The 27,783-nt window shown below is 38.7% G+C and overlaps 2 protein-coding genes across 2 annotated transcripts; both read left to right on the plus strand.

Annotated features, from left to right (window-relative positions):
- Positions 1 to 7,904: 7,904 nt before the first annotated feature.
- On the plus strand, positions 7,905 to 10,136 carry LOC133815013 (uncharacterized). Its single transcript, XM_062247908.1, has one exon. It carries the CDS (start codon positions 7,905 to 7,907, stop codon positions 10,134 to 10,136), a length of 2,232 nt encoding a protein of 743 aa, XP_062103892.1.
- Positions 10,137 to 10,328: 192 nt separating this feature from the next.
- Positions 10,329 to 13,418, plus strand: LOC133815015 (uncharacterized). The gene is made up of 2 exons (XM_062247909.1): positions 10,329 to 12,692; positions 12,864 to 13,418. The coding sequence occupies exons 1-2, from the start codon at positions 10,329 to 10,331 to the stop codon at positions 13,416 to 13,418; spliced, it is 2,919 nt and encodes a 972-aa protein (XP_062103893.1).
- Positions 13,419 to 27,783: the final 14,365 nt, after the last annotated feature.

Below are 27,783 nucleotides of genomic sequence, written 5' to 3' on the forward strand. Positions count from 1 at the left end.
TTGTCTCTATAACGAGACTCATCTTCAATCCTTAGGTGCTTCAAGATCTCTTCCAAAGATATCTCTTCATTCTTATGGAGGATCTTCTTTCTATAGCTTCTCCAAGATGGAGGTAGTTTAGCTATAATCTCCCCCCCCCCCCCCCCCCCTCCCAATGAAGGGTTCTGGCAATGTTATCTTAAGAGTAGACAACTAATTCACAATAACTTAAAGTTCATGTACTTGAGGGAGTAAAGGTTTAGCCTCAAAGAATATAAATTACATGTATTGAGTGATAAGGAATTTCTTGGTACCTTCTTCTTCATATTTGTACTTCTTCTCAAGAGCTTCCCATATCTCCTTTTCTGATGTCGTGTTTGTGTAGAGATCATAGAGATTATCTGACAAAGCATTGAGTATTTGGCCTCTACAAATGAGTTCATCCTCTTCCCTTTACTTCCTCTCTTTGATCACATCTTGGGAATCACCATCCTTTGGGGGCTCCAAAGTTTTCAAATCTTTGTCAAGGATATAGTGCACTTTCGAAGTTGTGAGAAGGAACTTGATCTTGTCTTGTCATCTTACAAAATTTGAGCCATCAAACCTATCTAGTCTTACTAGATCTTGAGACATGAACTTGAGAGCTAAGATTTAGGAGCTTTCTTCCATGGATTTGGTTAGTAGAGAACCTTAGAAATAGTTGAACTTTGATACAAAACAAATGTTAAGAGGTAGAGAATTTTGATTGTTGGAGATTAGGCTTAATCAACCTTGTTTTGTATTACCACTCAAAGCATAAATAACAAGTAATCTAACTCTATAGGTAGATAATCACAAATAACATAAACACAAAAGAATCAATGTGTAGAGTGGACCTTTCTTGAAGAACTAACTTTAAACACAAAATCACAAAGCTATGATTTTATGTGAAACAGAAAAGTGACAAGGCTTTACAAAAATGTAGATTTGTTGTCCAAAAATATATATTCCTAGCCTTCTCCTAGTAGTTACTTGAAGCTACTACAATGAAATGAAATTTGGATTCACAAGCCTTGATCCTTCATACAATTCAAACTTTCTTGATGAATATTTTGGAGAAAACTAGTTTTATTGAAAGCTACAAAGAGAGAGAGAGAGAGTTCTTTTAGAGAAAGATGTGTGATCAAGTCATCAACCAACTCAAATGAACTCTTTAAATAGTATAGGAACCTCATTAGACTCAACCAATGAGATTAGAGCATTTAATTTGAATTTTGGAGCCAAAACATGTCACTGTACGGACAAGTACGAATGGCCCAGGAGACGCGTCGCCTGGTCTATGAAAATTGGGTCGTACGATGCATCGCCTCCAAGAGGTGACACATCACCGATGCCTCTGTATTGTTGCTCCAAAATTTGTCTATAAACATCCCCAAATGCTCCAAGATTTTTTGGGTACTCTCATATACTCCAAAGAAATACTTTGGACCCAAAAATATGATTTATATACCTATACTGAAATACTCTCACACGTTGACTTTTGTTAAATTGTTATGGTTTTTTCACCTTATCGTGTCTAACCAATCTCATCATGTATTTAACCAATCACAACATTGCCTACTAGCAGGTGATGCTTTTGAGCCCTTTTACATCCAAGCAATGCACCGCCTCTTTGGAGGCGACACATTGCCTCCCCCTCTGACTTTTGACCCCTCCAACAAGCCTAAAATTTCTCCAAATGCTACCAATATTTTTGGGGATCCTCAGATACCTCCATGTATCACTTTGGATCAAAAAATACAATTTTTAAGTGCCTACAATTGAAACTAAAATTTCACATCTACAACTATGAAATTCACTAAGTGTTTTATACCTATCTTGTATAATAACACTTATCATTTGTATTTAACCAATCATAACAGTCTAATTTACTTGATAAGTTGTACAAGACCAAATATTTCCTACACTATAAGTACTTTAAGTCGATTCATGAGTAATCCAGATGTTGAACACTAGAAGGCAATTGTAAGAGTACTTAGGTACTTGGGTGTACTCGTAACTATGGGTTGAACTATACTAGAGATCTAGCTATTCATGAAGGATACACTGATGACAGTTGGATATTTGACATCCAAGACTCAAAAGGTACTAGTGGATATGTGTTCACTCTAGGTGGTGCGGTCGTTTCATGGAAATTCTTGAAACAAACTATAATCACTAGATCTACGATGGAATCCGAGTTTGTAGCCCTCGATAAATGTAGTGAAGAAAAAGAATGGCTACGAAATTTCTTAGAGGATATTCCAGATTGGCCGAAACTTGTGCCTGCAATTTGTATATACTGTGATAACCAAGTGATAATTGGCAGTGCCAAAAAATTTTATACAATGATAAGTCAAGACTCCTACGTCGATGACATAATTCCATTAGAAAACTAATCTCAACTGGAGTTATCTCAATAAATTATGTGAAACCAAAAGATAACATCACATATTCTCTATCCAAAGGGTTAAACATAGATCAAGTTGAGAAGATATAAGAAGGAATGAGACTTAATCTCAAAGGAAATTAAGGTTGATATAAAGAAAACCCAACCTAGTTGATTAGAAATCCCTAGATTTAGGTTCAATGGGACAACCTAATTATAGAGACCTAGTAAGACCACTATGGGGGCTACCTATTTAAATGACGAAACAGTAATGCTCATTGTGGAAAGTGGTTAAGCCTTAAGCTTTTATTGACCCTTATGCGTCGAAAGTCTGAGCGGAGTATTGTGGGATTACTCTTTGATAAAAGGTCACATGTGAGAGAGAAGTGGGGTCGCTCTGAAGGAGAAATGCTTGCATGAATTTGTTTATAATTTGTGAAGGGTGTTATTTATGAATTATGTTACATTGGATATATGTTTCTGTTTGGTTGGGTTTTTTTGCTAGGTCTTAGCTCACGGGTGCTTTGTGGTGTAGGTAAGGGCAAGGGGAAATAGGACCAGCCATGAGTTTAAGAGCTCTATGAGCGATGTGTACATACTCAACCTGCTCGACTGCCACGACCGAAATTCTTTTGAGGGACTAGGGTTAAGTCCAATTTTGCCGCTTAGACCAACCATTTTTGTACTTTGCCTATATCTGTATTATGTTTATAAACCTTTCGGGATCCCTTGTGTGTACTCAAACTTTTTAATGAAAAGTTTAACCTCTTTGATCAAAAATTTTAGTACCCAAACCATTGTTTCACTTTAATTACATGTTTAAGTCCTAACGACTCGCTTAATAAGTTAAGTACTATTTTAAACATACAATGTAACGGTCTTGATTAGTAGAGCGTTACAAAAGTTGTAAATGAATTCACATTATGACCCATTGAAATCAACAAAGAAACATGTGATAAAGCATAGGATGCCAAAGGGTATTCAATGAGGATATATTGCTCTAAAGAAATTGGTTATTTTATCTAATATTTTATTTTATCATTGCGAGTATATTTAATACACATAATATATAATGGGTATAAGAATCTAAGAACACCTTATTTTTTCTTAATTAAATCTTTTGTTCAATTACTTGACATGTCCGTTTCACCAAAATATATTACGCTTGAATATACAATAAGTAATTATTTTAATTACATGAAACTTAAGTACATAAAAGAAGGTATAATAGAGGATGTGAGAGAAAAAAAAAACTGCTAGCATTTACCTAAACATAAGAACATAAAAGAAGATAAGAAAAAAATAACCTATTTTATATAGAGAATAGTCATATTTATACATAAAATACAAATTTTAGACACGTATGTAACTCGTGGTATAATTGATGTTGTGTATTTCCAATAGTATAGTACCACAAGAGTTTCATATTTTTGTAAAAATAAAAAAATAAAATAAAGGACATCAACGGTGCCTATGATAGAAAAGTTGAGAAGCATGAAACCACTTGTTAAGAAAAGGCAAAAAATAAAATAAATAAAGCAGTTAGAACATAGAACGAATCATAAACTAGTTTTAATTTATATATTAATATAATTATAAAGTAAAAGACTCTTAGGGAAATGTTTGTTCGTGATTGATGACCCAATAACTTTCCTGCTTTGAAAATGTCTCCTCCTTGAGCATAAATACAGAATAATAAAGCATTTGGTACACTCAAAAAAGTAGTTGCAATAATTGGATATTATTATAAAGTTAAGTAAAGACAAAGTAAGAAGCCTTAATACAATCTTCTTAATTATATACTATTTTTTTTGGAATCTTTAAGCATAAAAGGCACATTATAGATAAGATAAACAAGTGAACAAGAACAAAATATTTTAAAAGTTTCCAACAAAATATAGTTGTCGTATTCCTAATTTTTTTTTCCTTCTAATTTTTTGTTGATATATTTATATATATATATATATATATATATTAGATACAATCAAAATGCATGTTTATTTATAAAATTTATTAATTATTTTTATTAAATTTATATTAATGTCATATAAATTTTTAATAAATATCTTATTTTAATTATTTTTTTAAGTTTATATTTGTTTTAATTTTTGAATTTGAGAGCGACAACAAGAGATTATATATTATATGTTTAATATAATATTAAAAATTATACGTCGATTTTAAGTTTAAGTTTCTTGCTAGTTTTTATTTAAAACAATTTGTTGGTAATTGACAGTAGATTATATTATATGTTTAATATGATATTATTTTAATAAGTGAGTTTAAGTTTAATTAAATTTTATTTAAGTTATAAAACATATGATTTTATTATTTTTAAATAATTATCATTGTAAAATATCTAAAAAATATCATATTTTAATTTGTTTAATTATTTATTATTTTTAAATAATTATCATTATAAAATATCTCAAAAATATTCTATTTTAATTTGTTTAATTATTTATTATTTTTAAATAATTATCATTATAAAATATCTTAAAATATCATATTTTAATTTTTTTAATTATTTATTTTATTTTATTTAAGTTTAAGCATTTATCAATTACCATTAAATATAGGGAATATACTCATTTCGTACCCTGTGTTTTTGCAAAGTATCATTTTGGTACCCTCTGTTTTCAATAATGCTCATATGGTACCCTGTATTTTAAAATCGTACATATTTGGTACCCTAAACTCAGATTTGATAGATAAAATTTTGTCAATATGATCAAACTGTCATTAATTATATATAATTATGTAATTAAATTTAAATTTGTAACTTACATAATTGACAGCAGTTTGATTAAATTGACAAAATTTTATCTATCAAATCTGAGTTTAGGGTATCAAATATGTACGATTTTAAAATACAGGGTACCATATGAGCATTATTGAAAACAGAGGGTACCAAAATGATACTTTGCAAGAACATAGGGTACCAAATGAGTATATTCCCTTAAATATATGAATATTCTATTAAAGTTAACATTAAAAAATAAAAAACCGTTAAAACCAAGATTTTCAGTTATCTACACACTTATTATATAGAAGATATATATATATACTAGATACAAGCAATGTGCAATGCACATTTGCATAATTTTATTTATAGAATTTATATATTAATTATTTTTATTAAATTTATATCATTGTCATATAAATTTCAAATAAATAAATAATATTATATATAAAAGAATGATATAAACATATTAAATGAAAAATTAAACCAAAATATTATTTATGATTTTTTTAATATATATAATAGGATAACCTTTTAAAACATAAATGATAATATTTTTAATAAAAATTAAGATTATGTATTATATATTATTATAATGATATTTTTTAATATTTAAATTTCTATTAATATAAGTATTAAATGTCTAATTTTGTATTAAATATTATTATAATAATATTTTATAATATTTGAATTCATATTAATATAATTAGTAAAAAATTATGATTATATAATGTTATCATAATAATATTTTTTAACATTTAAATTTATATTCATATAATTATTAAATATCTAATCTTGTATTATATATTATTATAATAATGTTATTTTATAGCATTTGAATTTGAATTTATATTAGTATAATTATTATATATGTAGTTTTATATTAAATATTATTATAATAATGATATTTTACAATATTTGAATTTATATTAATATATATCTATTTTTAATTAATTTTAAATGTATATTTTGTTAAATATTTAGAATATTCTATTAAAGTTAACAAAATAAATAGTTAAAACCAAAAACTTTCTTTATCTACGCTTAAACTTAAATAATTATCATTATAGAAGAAATATAAGTCTTATATCATCAATAATTTATTTATTTTTTATTTGATAATTGATTGTATTTTAAATTAGCATTACATTCAAAGCCATAAATGCACGGTAAAGAAATCCACGAGGTTGAAAATTTTGTGGCCATGAATTAAAATGGGAGTACATAACATTTATATGGTTAGAATATAATTATTATTATCTGGCCATCCAAATCATGAACTAACAACGCTTGAGTTTACATGGAAAACTGCTTCATGAGATTAAAAATATCAAATAATGTGTCTTGATGAACTTTTGATATGAAAGTGTTCTTTTACATCCTACTCACTCAATTTTAAATTCTAACACAAAGAAAATGTATTCAGATTTTAGTATTAGAAAAATAAAAAATAAAAAGACAATTTTGGTGTTGATTTATATTCTAGTATGTGGGGGTGTTATAATCCTATAGCGCTCCATGGAAATACTTTACTCCATATAAGAACAAAAAAAATATATAATATAAAAGTATTATTTTCATAATTTCATTTATATTATAATCATATAATATATAGATATATTTTAGAAAAAAACCTGTTATTATAAACGAAGATAATCAATTACAACATCAGTATAAATGGGGGAGGTTATTATAATTGAAGAGAATCTATTACAATATCAGTATAAATGGGAGAGGGAATGTCCTCCAACCAAGAACAATCTTCATCTAACTCTAGAGCAAATTTTGTCAAGTCAAGAGCAGCTTTATTGGCATTCCTCCTAACATGAGAAACATTCCTCTAGGGAAAAATGATAAGAGACTAGAAACATCATTAATTAAATCTTGAAAACAAGATGAAGGAGATGTTGAGGAATTAAGAGCATTAGAAACTAGAAGAGCATCAGTTTCAGCATGATCAAGTTGCAGCCACAAGTTTAGGGCCCATTAGACTATGGAACAAAGCCTTAACCTCCATCTCTTGTGGTGTCAAGCAACCAATAATAGACTTTGATAGAGCAGCAAGAACATAATCAAAAGCAACATCAACATTAAATTTGAGAGCATCAGAAGCAGGATGATGTCACTTTACACAAGCAGCAAGTCGAGATCGTGTGGGAGAAACGATGGGCTTCTGGTTACTCTTTGCTGCATGATAATGAGTGAGATATTGTTGGGCCCAAAATGCTCGGCCCGAAAACACTTGCCTCATTTATCAAATATTCAAAACGGAGCGTTTAGACAAAGAGATGTTCCAAAGACAGAAGCTGTAGGTCAGAGGCAATCCGTACCTCTGAGCGAGACATCTTAAAAGCTGGTATTTTTGGAGGGAAATTTAGTTATTCTCCTTCCTCATTTTCAGGGTCCACTTGAACCAACTAACTGTTTTGTATATTTCATCTTATAAATATGAGATTTTGAGAAGAAAAAAGGGATCGAACTTTGAACTGACTTAAGCATCGGAGTGTCTTTCTTGTAGGAAATCCCGACGAGTCAAAGGCAGATTTCATCACCGGAGAAGAAGCAAGTCGCCAAATATTGTCGGGTCTTTACCTCCCTAAATAGAAAGACAAATTGTTGCTCCAACAATTGGCGCCGTCTGTGGGAACGATAAACGTTTCGGCCTTAGCCACGTCGTCGAACCAAGAAATCAAGATCCGCTGCAAACTCAGAAGTCATGCCACCCAAAGGCAACGGAGTTCGGGCCCAGTTGCACAAAATGTCCCTCCGGCGGACATGAGCGACCAGATCGAAAGAATGTGTCGTCTACTGGAAGCAAGCCAGCAGCGGTCCGACGAGGCAATCAAGACATTAACCGAAGCCCAAGCCAGGCTCGAAGCAGAGATTGCCGAGCTCCGCAGGCCCGCTGACACAACTCGCAACACCCAAGCCCACGAGAATCTTGATTCCAACAGATCTGACGTTCTAGTCGACCGTGTCAATTCCCCACCTCACAACATGAACCCAAGTAACGGGCAATCCCAAGCCATCCCCCCATCCTCTGGGACCGACGGGCGACAAGCCCCAACCTCTGGCGCGCATGGGCAGGCCGAAGCAGAACCCACTGGATCCACTCTGCCAACAACCGACGTCCGGCCTCAACGCACCATACCTCAAGTCGCACACGATTCTCCCTCTGAAGGTTGCGTTCCCTCGATCTGTTTCTTGGACAGTTGGAAACAAGACATGATGAGGGAAATGATGCAGAAGTTCTCAGATGGGCGATCCGCCTACGCCACCGAACATTTGGATCTTGTATCAAGAACCACTGAAAAATCGCCTTTCTCGGAATGGATTCTGAATGAGCCAAAACCTCGGGACTTCGTCATCCCTTCCCTGCCTGCATTCAACGGAAAGGGGGACCCATTAAACCACCTATTTCAATTTCAACAGAAGATGGCGTTAGAAGCTAATAACGAAGCCATACAATGCAAAGTCTTTTCCACGACTTTCTCCGGGCCGGCTCTATTATGGTTCCGACAATTAAAGGCCGGATCACTCAACAACTTTAGTGATCTCCGACGTTCCTTCTTACAGCAGTACAGCGCGAACCGAGAGGCTCCCAGAACAATGGCCGATCTCTATCGAATTGAACAAGGGGAGAATGAACATCCAAAGGCATACTTACAGCATTTCATTGACCTCGCGCATCAAATCCACGACGTCGACCCACTCACCGCAGCAAATCTCTTCGTCAAAAGCTTGCAGGTGGGGTCACTCTTGCACAAGAATCTCACTATGACACCACCATATGACATGGCAGACGTGCAGACCCGAGCCGAGGGCGTCTTCAGGGTATTAGAATTTCGAGAGCGCGCACAGAAGAAGACTGCACTCATCTCTGCTCCCCCAGCGAATAATCCTCCACCACCTGCCAGGGATGACAAGAGGAAGCGGAACCAAACAGATCATACGAAGGAAGGCAAAAGGCCTAGACAAGATCGTCAGCCATCGCGGTACCCATCCTTCGAGTACACCGTCCCGCAAGAAGTAATTTATGAAGAGAATAAAGATAGGCCTATCTGGCGAGAGCCCTACAAAATTAACACTCCATCTGACAAAAGGGATAAAAGCAGATACTGTCTCTTCCACAAAGATCACGGTCATACGATCGCTGAATGCCACAATCTGAACAATCAGATCCAAGCCCTCATGAGGAGTGGGCGGCTTACCCAATACATCAAGGAGACAGACAGACCAGGCGCCTCGCAGCAGAACACAGCTTTTGCCCCCACTCCGCAGGCGTCAGACCCCGTACACACAGCCTCTGACAGCACCCTGGAGCCTCTTAAACAAATCCCTATGATCCACGGAATCGTAGAACCCACCGATAATCAAGACCATGCAACTAAAATCCATAAGAGGATGGAAGAACGAGTGAAGCGGTACAAATTGTTAGGCCACGTGGTCAATCTCGCCACTTCAGAAGAAAGAAGCTACACAGCCTCTGCTATCACCTTCACTAACGAAGACCTGAAGGACGTCCACCTGCCTCATGACGATCCACTCGTCATTTCCTTACAAGTTGACCACTGCCAGCTGGGCAGAGTTCTGATCGATGGGGGCAGTGGGGTCGACATCCTCTTCTGGGAAGCCTTCCAGAAAATGGGACTGGAGGAGAGTCAGATCCGACCCTCCACCATGCCCGTTTTGGGTTTCAATAGCCAGAGAGTCTATCCAAAGGGCGTCGTTCGGTTAACTGTGGTAGCTGCAGAACGCACATTGCCAGTAGACTTCCTTATTATAGATTCCGCCACGAGCTACAACGCCATCATGGGGAGAGGTTGGATCCACCGGATGCGAGGGGTAGTCTCCACTCTGCATCAGGTGATGCGGTGCCAATCGCTCAATGGCCGATACACCGTCGATATCAAAGGCTGCCAGAAGCAGGCCAAAAAGTGCTTCCTTACCTTAAAAGAAATAAGTAGCTCTGCCTCCACCTCCCATGAGGACTCTCCTGACAAATAGCAATTACAGCAGTACCTACCAGCATGCCTAAAAGGAATCAATCTAGCAGAAGATCAAGAAAAACCCCAAGTTACACTAGATACCTTAGAACAAGTGGTTCTGGATGATGCTGACCCTTCAAAAACGGTCCTGGTAAGTACCAAGCTCTCACAAGATGAGAGGCAGACCCTCGTGCGATTTCTCCAAACCAGAATGAGAACTTTTGCCTGGACGCCCCACGACATACCCGGAATAGACCCTTCTGTTATGAGCCACAGCTTGAATATCTCCAACTACTTCCCACCCGTCAAGCAGAAGCAGAGGAGATTCGCTCCAGAGGTCAATCAAGTCATACAAGAGGAAGTCCAACGGCTCCTGAGCACGGGGGCAATCGAAGAATGTTTATACCCCAGTTGGCTTGCCAACCCCGTCGTGGTCCCAAAGAAGAATGGGAAAAAGAGAGTATGCATAGACTACACAAATCTAAACAAAGCCTGTCCCAAAGATAGCTACCCTCTACCAAAGATCGATCAGATGATAGACGCCACGGCAGGATATGAAAGGATGAGCTTCCTCGACGCCTACTCTGGCTACAATCAGATCCCCATGAAATCAGAGGATAGGATTCATACAGCATTCGTAACAGAAGATGGTTTATACTGCTACAAAGTTATGCCCTTCGGTCTAAAGAATGCAGGCGCGACATATCAGAGGTTGATGCACAAGCTATTTTCCTCATTACTCGGGAGAAATATGGAGGTTTATATTGACGATATGGTCATCAAGTCCAAACAAAGCTCTTCACATATAGACGACTTGACGGAATGTTTCGACATCCTTGATGCTTATAAAATGAAGTTAAACCCCACAAAATGTGTCTTTGGGGTATCCTCCGGACAGTTCTTGGGATACATCGTCAGTCAGAGGGGCATCGAGGCGAACCCAACTCAGATTGCGTCCCTCTCAGAAATTAAGGAACCCCGAACCATCCGAGACATACAGGCTCTAACCGGCAAAATAGTAGCATTAAGTCGATTCATATCACGAATGTCAGACCGCTGCCAACCCTTCTTGCAGTGCATAAAGAAGTCTACCAACACTACTTGGGGACCAGAACAGCAAAAAGCATTGGACGAGTTGAAGACTTATTTGAGCTCTCCACCTATATTGAGCTCTCCTATTGCTAATGAAGATTTATTCTTATATTTGTATGTCTCACAATTCGCTGTAAGTTCCGTTCTTTTTCGAGAAGAAGCCAATCGTCAGAGGCCAGTGTTCTACTGCAGCAAGATGTTGTTAGATGCTGAAACCCGATACAGTATGATGGAAAAATTGGCACTCGCACTCCTCACGGCCAAGAAGAAGTTACGACAATACTTCGAAAGCCACACAATCATCGTATATACGGACTATCCATTAAAGCAGGTACTGAGTAAGCCCGACCTTTCTGGAAGATTATCTAAATGGGCCATTGAGCTTGGGACATACGATATTCAGTTTCTGCCGCGAAAAGCTAAAAAAGGGCAGGTACTCGCTGACTTCCTGGTTGAAATTCAGTCGTTCACTCCTGACGCCCTGCCAGAATTACTAGAATCAGAAGATCAATGGTTGTGGACAATGCACACTGACGGAGCATCCAATTCCCAAGGGGCTGGTATTGGCGTCGTATTAGAAGCTCCCTCGGGCCTCAAAATCGAAGAAGCCATTCGTTTAGAGCAACCCACGACAAATAATGAAGCAGAATATGAGGCACTAATCTATGGATTGGAACTCGCACGTGAAATGGGAATCCAGTGTCTAAATGTCAGAGGCGACTCGCAGCTTATGATAGAGCAAGTGGCTGGAAATTTCGATACTAGAGCGCCCCATCTGGCTAGCCTCCGACAGAAGGCAACCGTTTTACGGTCGCATTTTCGCCAGTTCGACCTCACACAAGTACCTCGGGAGCAAAATCAGAAGGCCGATGCCCTTGCCAAACTAGCTTCTGTGGGAGGGTGCACACGCCAATCCTCCATATCTATAAGCCGATCAAGCAAAAATATGGAAGTCTATTCCACCTCATCCGAACCTGAATGCTGGATAGATCCGATCATCAAGTACTTGACCACTTCCGAGCTCCCACCTAATCTGAAAGATGCAAAACTTCTGCGCCTTCGGGCACAACGCTATTCCATGATCCATGGCATGTTGTACCGAAAATCCTTCAATGGCCCATATATGCGATGTTTGCGCCCGTCAGAAGCTAAAAAATTGTTAGAAGAAGTGCATGAGGGGGCATGCGGAAATCACACAGGGGGACGAAGCTTGGCACACAAAGCGCTTACAGCAGGATATTACTGGGCGTACATGATGACAGAAGCACGAGATTATGCTAAAAAATGTGACAAATGCCAACGATTTGCACCCACCATCCATAAACCTGCTCAAACCCTACACTCCATTGTTGCACCAAGGCCTTTTGCAAAATGGGGAATGGACGTAGTAGGTGAACTTCCTAAGGCCGTTGGTGGAAAACGATATGCCCTTGTAGCCACTGATTACTTCACAAAATGGGTTGTGGCAGAGGCGTACGTCACGGTCAGCAAAACAGACACTATGTCCTTCATCTGGAAGCATATTATATGTCAATTTGGAATACCCTGGGAGATAGTCGTCGACAACGGCACTCCATTCCAAAATTGAAAGGTACAAGAACTATGCGACACGTACAAGATCAAGCTAAGCTTCGCCTCTGTTACTTATCCACAGGGCAATGGTCAGGCAGAGGCTTCCAACAAAGTCATCTTTGCCAACATTAAGAAAAATTTGGAAGACAAAAAAGGAGCATGGGTAGAAGAATTACCAAAAGTGTTATGGGCTTACAGAACAACAAAACGATCCTCCATGGGGGAGTCTCCCTACGCCATGGTTTATGGAACAGAAGCTGTCATCCCAACAGAAGTCGGTCTGCCTACACTTCGGACAGAGATTGCATCTGACCCAACAACGAACACCATTCAATTACTGCACAACCTAGACCTTCTAGAAGAAACACGTACAATGGCCCAAGTGAGACTGGAAAATTATCAGAAGGTAGCAGAACGCTACTACAACAAAAGGGTCCACTTACGCACATTTCAAGAAGGAGATTGGGTTCTGCGTAAGGCCACTGGCAACAAAAAGAAGCTAGAGCCTAACTGGGAAGGGCCTTTCCAAATCATCAAAGTACTAGGCAGAGGGTCTTACACTCTAAAGAATGTACGTAGTGGGAAAATCGTACCCCGTACTTGGAATTCATTGTCTTTAAAGCAATACTATTGCTAATAGTTGTACTGTGCAATTCAAAAGTAATACAACAACTTTCCATTTTTTCACATGCTATTAAATTTTTCTTATGTATTCAATTCCTTGACGATTATTTTCAACCACATTACACCAAGTCCGACACGTGGTAATTCACTTTTTACTCAAGAGGGTTCCTCAATTATATCCTCACCTAACTTTGAAACGTTAATCACATGTACTCAAAAACCACCTACCACAATGGCTATAAATAAACAATCATCTAATGCATAAAGTTGCCACCACATACACCGCACGACTTACATCTCAAAACACATGCCTACGCTTCAATAAACAAAAAGCGATGATACAAAAAAGCAAGGTTCGCATCCTGCACGTTGGAACCAGGCTGAATCTCAACAGTTCATGGCAACAAGGCCACTACACACAGCATATGTACAAGATCCTACCGCTTCTGCGTGCACGCTTCACTGGATTTTGTACCGCATTCTAATCTGACTTGACTAAGCTCACAGGGAGCTACGGCCAGCCATTTTGCAGTCTAATCTGCCCTGACTATGCTGATCTGGCCGACCAACGGAGGTGCACTGCAAACCCTACCCTCTTACCCGCATAAGAGGAGCGCCTCCAGCCGTCTAATCTGCCCTGACTATCACAGCAGAACCACCTGCTGTCATGCTTCGGATTCCTCTCCAATATACACCAACTAGTTTGGCAATCCAAGGCCGGGAAGAACTTTTCCCGCAGTCGCACCCATATCCCGCACAATGAGTGCCTCTGACAGGATGCACGGAAGCCCAAGCTCCCCCCACCACACTACACGGTATGAGTGCACTGGAAAGATACCCGCCCCACAATCTTGACCTTTTTGCATCTGCTTCGGTGCCCTGCTCTACGCCATGACCTCCGCACTCGGTCCGGATCATGTCAACCCTTCTGACCTAATGGGAAAGTTTCCATCCCCAGGGGCATGACCAGACCCGAACAAGACCACTACAACTACTACACATGCATAAGGAGGTGCACCACCCAGCAACATTGCTCACATCACGGGAGTATGACACAGTTATCACAGCAACTTAAATTAGCAGATGCTAAGTGCAGGCACACACACATTTACTCAGTTCCTCTCTCAATATTTGTACAGTAACTTCAATTAACAAATGCTAAGCATGGAATCAAAAGTCGATACACACTCAAAAAATAACAATAAATCAGAAGTTGTTATTTATAAGTTATATTACATTAATGGCAATATCCACCCCTGACTTCATAATTGCTCTATTCTCTTGTCCATAATTAATCCCATTCGATACGACGTATGTACTCTGCCATCGCACTCTCTAGCATCGGATAGCCTAACCCGTAGCGTTCACAAGATATATAGTACGGGATGCCACTTCTGATAAGCTCTTCCAGAGCCCACGTTGAGTAAAGCCACTGTGGGTTGTCAAAGATTCTCCTTAAAAAGGGAACCTTCGTCCACTCACGGTGCTCACCTGCAACGACAATGTTGTCAGCCCCAACCCATCACCAAAACACAAAGATGGAACAATCATACAACACTTAACTGGGCATCCTCTCCCACCATCTGTATAATCTTTCGCTGTATTTCGCACGCAAAGGCCTAAAGGATCTATGAAGCTCCTGATCCGAGTACGTCATACGACATACGCCTGTCAACACGCATTCAATTAAGCCCTAAACGACAACAAACCCATACAGTACACACACCAAGGTAACTAACAGGAAACAAAGTTCTACTTGCATTAACAATGTGTTCTATTACAATCAATTACAAACTAACGGCCTGGAGATCCCAAAGAATTTATTTACAGCAGTTAATGACAACAGTTAACAAAACAAAAATGAGTCGTTTATTCTACGGCACCTCTTTCACCCTCTGACTTGCCCTCAGCTACAGAGGCAGAACCTGATGCTTTTTTATCAGTAGCCACGTTGGCAACACTATCTTCAGCAGCTTCCCCGTTGGCATTATACATCGATCCCAGCGTATCGCCCCTCAGCTTCAGTTTCTCCAAATGACACGGCGGATAAGAAATCTGCAAATCCCCAAGCTCATTCAAATACTTGTCGACGTCATACTCTCCTATCTTTACGTCAACGTTCTTACAATACATCTCCAATTTTGCCCATTTCTCCTCTGGGGTCTGCTTCTTATTACGTAATGCCAAATCCAGATACTTGGCAGTATCCACCTCTGCCACTCTCGCAAGCTTGTGTTCGGTGATCTCTCGATCCCGAATACGCTGCCTAGTGGCTTCAACAGCTGCCTCTGCTGCCCTCTGCAAAAACAAAGAACATCACGGAATCAACACACGTGTTTTATGGGCCCATTAATTTTCTAATGCATCAATAACAAAAGATGAGTCACGTACCTCTTCTGCTTCCTTCAACTTCTTCCCAAACAGAAGTTCAGTTTCTAACTTTTGCTTCTTGGCCTCTGCTGCGCTGGCCTCAAGATTGTTCGCCCTTTGCTCCAGCTCTTTTTTCTCTTTCTCTAAGGTCTCCTTATCAAACTGCAACGACACAATATCTTCTTCAAGGTCGCTCATCATACTGCTAAGCTTCTCCATGCGGGCTTCATGCTGAACGCAGAATTGGCTTTTTTCCATCCACTTATTGGTCACATCCACCAAGTCAGCTTTCAGTTTGTCTCGCTCTACTTCAAGCCCGACAGTGCTTACCAGCTTCTCCTCCGTGGCGGCCACCCTCTTTTTCGCCTCTGCCAACTCTATTTCTAGCCTCTTGATGGCCTCCACCAGCACATCTCGATTCGCCTCAGCCATCTTTCTCCCTGACCGCTCCTCTTCTACTTTCGCCATCTGCTCTGCCAATTTGGCTCCATTCTGCATAGCCGTCGCATACTCTCGCCTTGCAGCCGAAGCACATACATAGCTCTGTGACAAATCGATTATGCCCATTACAAACAACATTACACACATATAACAAAATGCGAAAAGAGCCTAATTTTGTAATTAACTAACCATCCATATATGGTCTGATACTTGCTGCAACAAATCGCCTTGTCCACTTAAAGGTCCAATTGCTTCTGTAGGTAGATGGGGTCTGCTTATGCGTAGCATTTCTTCCATGACTTCGTTAGATGCAGAGGGGCCATACTCCGACATTACTCCTGTTTTGTCACTTGCTTCTCCCCCTGCAGATGCAGCCGCAGAAGCAACGGGGGCAACTGGCTTCTCACCTTCTGCTAACGTTGATACCTTAATGCTATCAGACGCCAACGCAACTGTCCCCGCGCTAGAAGAATGTGTCTTCAAAGGACGTACAAACAAGCTATCATCCTCACTCAAATCACTAGGGAGGTACACTGGCGTCTGCACGGCAGAAGACGTGAGCTGCTCCAAGAAAGTGCTAGGAGATTCAAAAGTGTTAGTACCCTTCGGGGACACAGCAGTGACATCTCCTGGATGAAACTCAGAAGCGGTAGGCAGCAATGAAGAAACGTCAACACAGAGACTGTCAACACTTGTTACTTTGACAGCCCCTGATTCCTTGCCCCCAGGGAAAGTTTCGGGCTCAACGACCTTACTTGCCTCAAATGGCAGAGAAATGATATCCGCAGATTCAAAACCCTCCCCGAAAGCATCCTCTAGAAGCTTGTTTTTACGAGAGGCAGAGGAAGGGCGCCTGCCCTCTGAGCCACGTTTATGGCCAACGGCAGACCCTACAGCTAAATCAGAAGCAGAGGTCAATGCCTCTGACAGCTTCGCGCAGACATCAGGCGACTTCACCTCCATCGGTAAGCCATCTTGCATTTCATCTCCAGTCGCCTCTCCTAGTAATTTGGAAGGAGAAGAGGAAGCGCCCTCTACATGAGCCACCCCTTCTGAGTCCACTACCAAGAAAGATCCAGTTGCAGAAGTAACAGAAGGTGCCCCAGGTAAATGCCCAGCAGGGGTAAATCCCCGTGGCTTTTTGCACAACGAGAGGGCCTGACCTGTTGGCAATTTACCAGGGGAAAGTTTGGGGATTGCTAGAGCAGATCCTTGAGGAGTGGGGACAGAGCCTTTCGGGATCCGAAGCTTCGACGAAATGCACTTCCCGTCGTCCGAATCTTCTGAAGAGGACTCCTCACGCTCTTTTCTTTTTCCCAAGGCGTCTGTAGGCAAAGGCACTTGCTGAAGAGGCTTGATTTGCAGAGCGTCAGAAGGCGTGGATGACCGCCCTTGGATGCAAGAAGACCTGCGCGATAGGCCGGACTTGTTAGGGGAAGACTCTGTAGCCAGGCCAGAACCCTCCTTCTTTTTACCCTCTGGGACCCCTTGACGCTTGGCGCACGCGTTGAAGGTTTCAGTGCACGCCCTTTCGAACTCAGCTTTCGTCAGTGACAGAGTTGAAGGAGTAAGAGGAGATTTCTTCAGGAAAGCTCCCAGCTGCTTCGCGCATGCCGCAGTAATCTTACCTAGGGCCATGTCACCCTTCTGCGATCTAACCCGCACAGCTCCAGGGTCGACTCGATCCACGAAGCAGAGCCGAGTCATAATCTGCATACAGTAGGAGTTGAGTACACCCCTGATACTAATGGCGTTCTCCTTAGATTCGTGAAGAAGCCCCTTCTCTGTCAGCTTGCTCTGTCGCTCGGAACTCATCCTGACCTGAGGCCAAGAAAAATCTGGTACGAAAAGCTGAAGCAGCAGTACAGAGAGTTAAAATACTTGACAATCATCCAGATACGATTAATGCACATTAAAATTAATGAAAAACATGACTCACCTTTTATAAACACCTTGGCCAGAGGAAAAATTTCCTGGGGCACGTACTCAGGGTACCATGCCCCTCCAACATCGTAGAAGTATTTATCCCAATTTCGATGGGAGCTATCGAAATCAGTGAACATTGTCCGATCCTTTTTGGGAGAGAGGTAGAAAGTTTTCCAAGGCTTTCCCTCTATCACCTTGTTCGTAGACTTGGTGAAGCACGCGTAAATGTCGTCCGATTGAATATTGACATTCCTAAGGCTCCCTATCATCTGGGCCCCGACTATAGATTGAATGGCATTTGGAAGAAATTGCGAAATGTGAGCCCCGGAGTTTGAAATTATCTGAACAAGCAGCGCCGGGAGAGGGAAGCGGAGCCATTCGATATGTCTCAAGCTCATGAATATCTCAGTAGGCTTCACTACGTCCTTAAATCGCCATTCTCGAAGCTCGGCCTCCGAGAGCATCCTCACCGTCACATTGTCTGGAATATCGAACGATTTGCGCATGCGTTCGAACGCATTTTTGTATCCGTCACGATCCGTAGGGTCGGGAGATGAACGAGAAGACATTGTCACACCGAATGGGATGATTGACGAAGGTTTGAGATGGAGAAAATATCTAGGGTTTTCTTTGAAGCTTCTCTCTGGAAGATGGAACGAAGTTTGGAAATCTGAATGAGAATTATTTTGAAACAAAAACTACTTAAATGAGAGGTGAAATTTTGAACCAAACGTGTTACTCGGTAACTGTGTACGCATTAAGTATAACCTGTTAGGTAATCAAATGATCATGTACCTGCGGATTGCCTCGGTTTACGGAGAATGACGGCTTTAGGCGAACCTTTTGGTGTTGAAGAGTCGGCCCAAGTTTCTAACAGATTAACATACCACATCTGTCCAAAGCTTGGGCCAGGGGGCATCTGTTGGGCCCAAAATGCTCGGCCCGAAAACACTTGCCTCATTTATCAAATATTCAAAACGGAGCGTTTAGACAAAGAGATGTTCCAAAGGCAGAAGCTGTAGGTCAGAGGCAATCCGCGCCTCTGACCTCTGAGCGAGACATCTTAAAAGCTGGTATTTTTTAAGGGAAATTTAGTTATTCTCCTTCCTCATTTTCAGGGTCCACTTGAACCAACTAACTATTTTGTATATTTCATCTTATAAATATGAGATTTTGAGAAGAAAAAAGGGATCGAACTTTGAACTGACTTAAGCATCGGAGTGTCTTTCTTGCAGGAAATCCCGACGAGTCAAAGGCAGATTTCATCACCGGAGAAGAAGCAAGTCGCCAAATATTGTCGGGTCTTTACCTCCCTAAATAGACAAACAAATTGTTGCTCCAACAGATATGACGAGGCAAAATCAGCAATGGCAGAAGCTTGTCTTAATGGACAACTATTGATTTCTTGTTTTGGACCAAATGCACCACATAATGCAAATAATAGATTCCAAATCAAATTTAGGATAAATGTTAAAAAGATGAGTTAGGAAAGTAGATTGAAGAAAAACTCAGCTCACTCAACTAATGAGCCAAAGTGATGTATTTATTATATTATAGTTGTACAACGTGTTGATGTCGAAAAAATTACTCTTCTATTTCTGGAAGTGTTCCTTCTCGGAAACGCAACTTAACACTTTTCTCCAATCAAGTTCTTGAATCTCCGATGACTGCTAAGTTGTTTGGGGTTTCCTAGTAGAAAAGCACTCTAATGCCTAAGTCAGTTCAAGTCATTCAAATGAATTTAATCATCAACTATTTATAGACAAAATACAAAGTAAAGAGTCATAGGGAAAATTTCCCTACGATTGGTTGCGAACCAACTAATTTTCCCGCCTAAAATGCCTTCTTATATTTCTCCTCTGCAGAAGCTAATCAGAGGACCCTGTTCTAATCCCCAACTTATGTAATCGTTCTGCCTCTTACTCCATGAAATGATGCGTTTCATTTATCCTGTAAAAGGAAACGATTTTGGCTGAATATTTTGGGCCCAACAAAACGATTGGCTAAGAAGATGAGCCAATTACAGTAAGTAATAGAATACAGTTTTGAAAAATAACAATAAACTAAATAAAATTAAATAATGAATGAAAACTAATGTCTAACAGCCGCCCTCAAACTATCTGAGCGAGGTAGAATAGTTAGTTTGGACCGTAGTTGCTAAAATCTTGAGGCCAACAAATGCTTGGTGAATATGTCTGCAAGTTGATCTTCGCTAGGAATGTATTGGATAGCGACTTGTTTTCTTGCTACCATTTCCTGAACAAAGTGAAAGTCGGTCTCGATATGTTTGGTGCGAGTATGGAAAACATGGTTGGCAACAAGGGCAGCAGTGGAATGATTATATATCGAAATGATTGGAGGTGTTGGGATTGCAAGATGCAGCTCGTGGAATAGAATACGACACCAAGCAAGCTCAGTGGCAGCATTGGTGAGGGCCCTATTTTTAGATTCGGTACTGCTGCAAGAGACGCCATATTGCTTGGGTGATTTCCAAGAAATTAAGTTGTTGCCTAACAAGAGACAAAAATCGCTAGTGTTGCGTCTGTCATTAGAGCAAGCAGCCCAATTTGCATCAGTATAGACAACAAGGTGTAGAGAGGAGCATTTGGTGAGAACAATACCGTGATTATAAATGCCATGAAGATATCGAAGAATGTGTTTGAGGGTTGTCCAATGATTAGTTGTAGGAGTCTGCATGAATTGACATGCACGATTAACCGAAAAGGCAATGTCATGGCGAGTGATGGTCACATATTGCAAGGCACCAACTAGGCTTCCGTAAGGAGTGGGATCCTGGAGGATATTGCCATCATGCTTAGATAACAATTTTCCATAAGCCCTTGATGTGGAAGCAGACTTTGCAGCCAACATTTCAGCCTTTGTGAGAAAGTCCTTGATGTAACGACTTTAGTTCAAATGGAGTTGACATGATATCCAAGAAACTTCAGTGCCTAAAAAATATGTCAAATTTTCAAGGTCTCAAAGGGAGAAAGTGTTGGGGTTTATGCCCTAATTAAAACTCAAATTCTTTGTAATCTCATTTTATTATCAATAAAAGAATAGAAATCATTTTTTGACTTGGTCAATCACTTTGCTCACATGTTTTATTTTCATGATTATTTGTTTCATATAAACTTCTATTAAATCCAGAGCATATAGCTAATCTTATTTATAGTGACGTAATCACAGTGGAATATAAATATGATTATATGTTCAAAATAAGTTAGTCCTAAGATTAGTTAATGCACAGGATTTATACTGACTTGCTAATCTACGATATGATCTACTTACACATCACATTGTTATGTTCTCTCCAGAACATTAGCAAAGTAGATAAGATCGAATGTATTTGTTACATCGGACAGGACCGATATTGACAGTTGATAAGATAAGTAAACATACCGTTATTATCTATTCTAGTCATATCATATAATTGACCATAGGTCAATTCAATCTCAATTCTGAGTGGTTAGTATTCTAACTGGTTGTATTATTTGAGTTCTTTGACTTGTTCGTTACCAGCTTACTGTAATGACCCAACTTATTCTAGACTTTGGACTATTAATAACTACCATACATAAATACTAATCTTAAGAAAACATACATATGAAACATTCATAACTTTATAAAAAAACTGTAAGGCAAAGGTTAAAATACATAAAATTAAGAACATGACATGGAATCCCATTATTTGAAAATAAAGTAAAACATGACTTAAATCTTAAATAAATTGGTTACAAAATCAAGTGTGGAAATACATAGAAATCATAATTAAAAGACTTAAACAACTTCGTCCTCGAATCGTTCGCGCAGTCCACCGAATCCATTCTCCCTCAATACACAATCACAAGCCGCCAAGAATCTTCCCGCTGCCATAACTATTTTCCTGTGCATATAAAACAAAGGAATGAGCCTAATGCCCAGCAAGGAAAATCTACTACAAGCATGAAACATATACATAAACATAAGCTATAAACATATAACATATACTATAAACATATATCATAATTATAACCCATGTACATGGTAACTATTGGGGTTTGCTAACTAAGCAACTATAAGCCTCACAATAATGAGGTTTGCTAGCTAAGCAACTATAAGCCCCAAAAACATAAAAGTGTTGGGGTTTGCTATTTAAGCAACTATAAGCCCCAAAACATATATCATAACATATAAAAACATACTATAGCATAATCATAACATATAAAAACATACTATAGCATAATCATAAAAGCATATAATACTATCCTATTTTCCTTACCAAATACCGGGATGTGAGAACAAGGATGGGATTTTGGGACACTCCTAAAAACCATTAATAGAAATGTGAGTATTTTAAAAGAAAGAGATGAAAAGGAATGAACTAAACCACCGAGAAGGTACTTACTGACAAGAACCTCAAGTTCAAAGAACTTAGATGCCTAACCACGAATGAAAACAGTGAGTTAGGAATTGAGTAGAGAAAAACTATAAAAACTAATGAAACAATGCAGAAAGGAACTAGAAATAGGAATACCTTGAATGTACTATAATCGAACTACACCTCAATATCAAAATACACACTATTATCCTTACTTCCCAAGTGTTTAATAAGCTTAGAATGATAAAGCTTATAACCCCAACCCAAGTGTTTAACACTCTAAAGTAAACCTAGCTGCTTGAAGGCTCTGAACTCAGCTTGAAGAATGAAAGAAATGGTTGGGTACTAGGTCCTATTTATAGAGTTCAAGAATGAAAAGATCTTCATTTAGCTTGAATAAAAATAATGACTTTTTAATTGAAAATCATTTGAATATTCAATCAGCAAAGGCTTAAGACTCTGTCAAAAAGATTCTGGACTTATCAAGAGGTTATGGAATAAAATGAGCTCGGTTTCAAAATTATTCAAAAATCATGCCCTAGAGCCGATATATCGCCCATGCTAGGCGATATATCGCCTGGGCTGATATTCCCGAGGCTCGTCGAAGTGGTCATGCGAAGTTACGTGTTTTTTGTATCCCCGTGTGGCGATATATCGCCCCCTAGAGCTACGATATATCGGCATACGCTGAAATATTATACACTTAATTACACTTTTTCGGCCTAATTTGAATTGAGTAAACAACTTTGACTAAGTCCTATAACGATTTCAAAGCTGCTGGCAGACTCTGGGATTTTCAAATATTACTCTTAATAAACTATTCCTCAAAAATACTTAATTTCTCAATAAACATGCACACAACAAGTGTCATTCTCTTGTTGGGTCTATCTAAACCTTATAGTATAATAATTATCATCTTCATAATCAGTCATATTAATCAAACCTTAGGTTATAATTAATATTCTTAAACTATAGGTTACACTTATAAAATCTACAAGTGTTGCTACGAGTGTCCAACTAAGTCCCGACTTGAACCAAAATCCACAGCATTAAACATACTATAACTATTACTAGCTATTATTACCACTACTACTATCTAACTAGCTAAGTAAAGTTCTTGGACTCTACACTTACCCTACGGACTAGCCCATACTTACATCTTGGGAACTCGGTAGTATAATTGAGTGGGAGTGTTAATCATAGATATGAACATCTATAGCTTCTGATGAAGAAGTGAAACGATGGTTTCCTTTTAGTTTGGTTCAAGGTGTTAAATGATAGAGATCTCATTTCAGTAATTAAATTAGTTTACTCAAATATCATTTACAAGGAACTAAGTGTTTTAAGGATAAAATACAATGAGAGGTAAAACGGTATTTTAGTCCCATCTCATTGTAGACCGTCTATAGAGGATGGAGTGACAATTATGGTTGTAATGATGGATAATTAATAGCGTATCTATATTTTTTATAGAGCGTTCTATGAATTCGAGAGTGCAATTCCGAGTCTATAGTGGAGTCACGAGGAATTAATAAGTTAGTAAATTTATTTGTTAGATTTATGATAACTTATTGGAGCTTGATTTCACAGGCTCATGGTCCCCATTGTACCTTGGATAAAATTATTTAAATAGTCTCAATTAATTGATTTAATTATCAATTAGAATTATTAAAGTTGACCAGGTCAATTTTGGATAGTTTTACAGAGTTATGTAATTTTGAGAAGAAAAGAGAAATTATGGCAGATTTATTAATTAAGATAAATTGGTATCTAAATTAATAAATAAGTTTAAATCAAGGTTCAAATTATAAATGATTAATTTGATAAAGGATTTAAATAATTATTTAATTAATTAAATCAATTAAAAAATAATACAGGCCTTGATTTTAAGTCCAATGAGTTTATAATCAAATGGGAAATTTCACGGGCCTAAAGCCCATGATAATTTCGACCTAGGGCTTCAAATTGGCTATTATTTTATTGATTTTTTTAATTAAATTAAATGGCCTAATTGAGTCTATAAAAGGAGTGCTTAGAGAGAGTTGAAAACATGAGTCTAAACATAAGTTTAATCACTGGTTTTCTGATAGGTTTTAGATTCTCTCTAAACACAAGTCATTTTCTAAGCCTCTTGTTATTTTCTCTTCTTCTCTCTGTATCTATCTCATGTGTTGAGAATTTCCCATACTAGTCTAGGTGATTCTAAGGATACATTGGAAGACTGTGAAGAAATTAGAAGAACGGTCAGTTTCTTGATAATACTTTGCGACAGAAAGGATACAAGAGTTAGAGAAACTTAAGGAAAGACTCTTTCATTCCGCTGCGTATACTGTAAGTATTCTTATCTTTGTTTCTCTTTGAATTCAATTTTAGAAACATGTTCTAGGCTATCTCATATTAATTTATTTAATATTAGATATACATGAAAATAAATAAAGATCATGTATAAGTTTTCCCAACAACTGGCCTCAGAGCCTTTGGTAATCTTTATTTTCATGCATGAACATGTTTAAAATTGGATTATTTGATGTGTTTGAATAATTGGATGGTTTTTCATGTTTTTATGAAGCATATTGATTTTATGTGATTATTAAAAAAAATTAGTTTATTTTGTTGTGCTTTCTATGCCATTAATTTTTATATATGCTTTATTTTGTGTAAAACATGTTAAAAATTAATTAGAAAATGGTTTTGGTTTGAAAAATTGCTCAAAAAATTATTTGGAAACAATTTGGCCTGGCTGCCCATGCGCGCACGCACCAGCCACCAACGCGGTGAACAGTACCCACGGGTACTATTCATCCAAAAAAATATTTTTTTAATTTTTTTTAAATTAAAGAAAAATAAAATTTATAGAAATAAATTATTTATAATCAAAACCAAAAATATATTTTTTTGTTTTATCATTTAAAATTGTTTTTTAAAATAAGATATTTTTGTTAGTTGAGATTTAAATAATTAAATATTTTCTACAAAGATTCAAATTCAAATTTAAAAATAGACTAACAACTTAATTTTAAATCTTTTAATGTATTCAAATATTAGAATTAAGATATCAAATATTTAAGATATTTTCTTGTAAATTCTTGATATTTTTATTAAATCTTTATTTGAAAATATATATCTTTTTATTCAATAGTTTTTAATATTTAAATTATTTGAAATTTAAATATTGTTAGTTAGATATTTTTATGGATATTTGAATTTGATTAACTGTTTTAAGATATTTTAGGGTTGTTATAACTATTAATATTTTTTTTAAATGGTTAAAATATCTACTTATAGTTGTAACAACACAAGATATTTTTTAAAAACAATTTAGATATTGATTTTAAAATTTACAATTGGTTAATTTTTGAAAAATATCATTTTTTCAGCCAATTAATAAAATATATTTTTTTAATAAATGAGATTTAAATTAACTTTGGTTAATTGCTGATTGTATGCCCTGAATATCCGCACGTACTTTGTCGAGCTAGGGAAGGGTCGTAACTGACCTGCCACGTGTCCACCATTCATTCAGAGTTGTTTTGGTATGGACCCCTAAACAAATAGCTCGAGCTGATGGATGGTTTAGCTGCTCAGCGCTTGGAGCCATCGTGCCGACATAGTATTGTAGGCACGAGCTAGTACTACATTAAGCTCGTGCCACAGCAGAAGCCTGACGTACCACTGAGTCTTTATAAAGTCAGCCACGCACTATAGACGTGCATATACTAGACATCACGTGTCTGCTCTATTCCTTAATTCTCGGATACGCAATATAAACGTGCATAATCAGACATCCCACACCTAATTTGGGCCATGCGGCCCATTACCCATCTTTACCTATTGATTAGACCACACTTCACTGTTAGGGTTAGGAATTAATCCTTGTTGTCACATGAATGACATGATGGGTGAAGAGGTCACGGGACGACCCCAGCACTTACCCAGGGATCATTCCCTAATAAATACCAAGACTCTGGGAAGGGTTGGGGGTTGGATTCTTCTTGTAAAGCAAATACCTTGTAAGCAATAGTAAGGATAGATCAATAATATCGACTGGTGGACTAGGGGGATTTTAACCTCCGAACCACCTAAAAAAGGAGTGACCATCTTTCTTTGCAATTAGTTTCCATATTCTCGATTATTATCATTCTCATATTACGGTTCATTAATCAATACTAATCCATCCTATTAGTTCATATAATTTACTGTTGGCAAAAAATCGCGTCAACAGTTTGGTGCTTTCATTGAGAGGTTTTAGATTAGTGCTATCGCGAAAACTTGATCATGGTGGTTACTCGTTCGAGGCATGGTAATGAGGCGGATCAACATGATGGGCAGGAGGCCCACCATGCCGCCATATCCAACGAACCAGACCCAGAGGTCCAACAGCGATCGGGAAAGCAGCCGATGGGCCATGGCGACACCGGAAGTTCAACGCCCTTACAACCAAATCTGAACCCAGGTTACCTAACGGCGATAGAAATAGAGAACTTGTAGTTGAGGAGTCATCTAACCAAAGAGAATAAGCAAATCGATGAGGTCTTGGCCCGGCTACCCCCTCTTGCAACTGACGTTAACGTTGGAAAGAGGCAAAGCAGGACTCACAAGTCTCGCAGGGATAGTCGGCCTAGACCCAGTCGATCAGTTAGAACCTCGACCCCGAGCTCTACGCCCATGTCGCACCATAACCAGGAAACTATGTTTGAGGAGTTTCCCAGGGCCCATCAGCAAGTCAGCCGGTCAGTCAGAACTTCAACTCCAAGTTTGGCTCCACCGTTGAATGCACCCAGGAGAGCTCGTGGCAACTCGCGGAGGAGGTCCGGCGAAATCTTGCGCAGACAACCTGCTCCAGCCAGCTCTCCCGTGCCACGTTCAGATCGTCGGGCACAAGAGGCTGGAGGCGGTGGGATAGAGCAACCGCGGGCTAGTTTGATCCGTCCAGATAGGATAAGGATTGCTTCACCAGTTAGGCATCCCCCTTCGCCGATAAGATACCCATCCCCTCCTCATCCGGCTCGAGGTATTCCTGCACACGGGAATAGCAGAAGGAATCCTCCTCCCGCCGTTCCTACCCATCGCCCGCGAGCGCGCGGAAATGTCCTAGATCCTCACCCTCGGCAGCAAGCTCTAAGCTTTTCTAATGGGAGCTATTGGACCGAGAGCCACTGAAGTGGCAGATCCGGTGGAGACCTGCATAATCATCTAAGTTCGGTGCAAAGCCCTCGGGCCGCCTCAAGGACCGACCTTCGAGATCGCCTTAACTCGCAGAGAGGGGATCCGGCCAGAAATG

This window comes from Humulus lupulus, chromosome 2 (assembly GCF_963169125.1).
Source record: "Humulus lupulus chromosome 2, drHumLupu1.1, whole genome shotgun sequence".
In the NCBI taxonomy this organism is placed as follows: domain Eukaryota; kingdom Viridiplantae; phylum Streptophyta; class Magnoliopsida; order Rosales; family Cannabaceae; genus Humulus; species Humulus lupulus.

Bases quoted from the DNA above. Each gene is read 5' to 3' on its own strand.
- LOC133815013 (XM_062247908.1), top strand. From the start codon at position 7,905: ATGAGCGACCAGATCGAAAGAATGTGTCGTCTACTGGAAGCAAGCCAG.
- LOC133815015 (XM_062247909.1), top strand. From the start codon at position 10,329: ATGAGAACTTTTGCCTGGACGCCCCACGACATACCCGGAATAGACCCT. The intron at 12,693-12,863 runs GTCAGCAAAACA...ACTTATCCACAG, and splicing joins TGGCAGAGGCGTACGTCACG to GGCAATGGTCAGGCAGAGGC.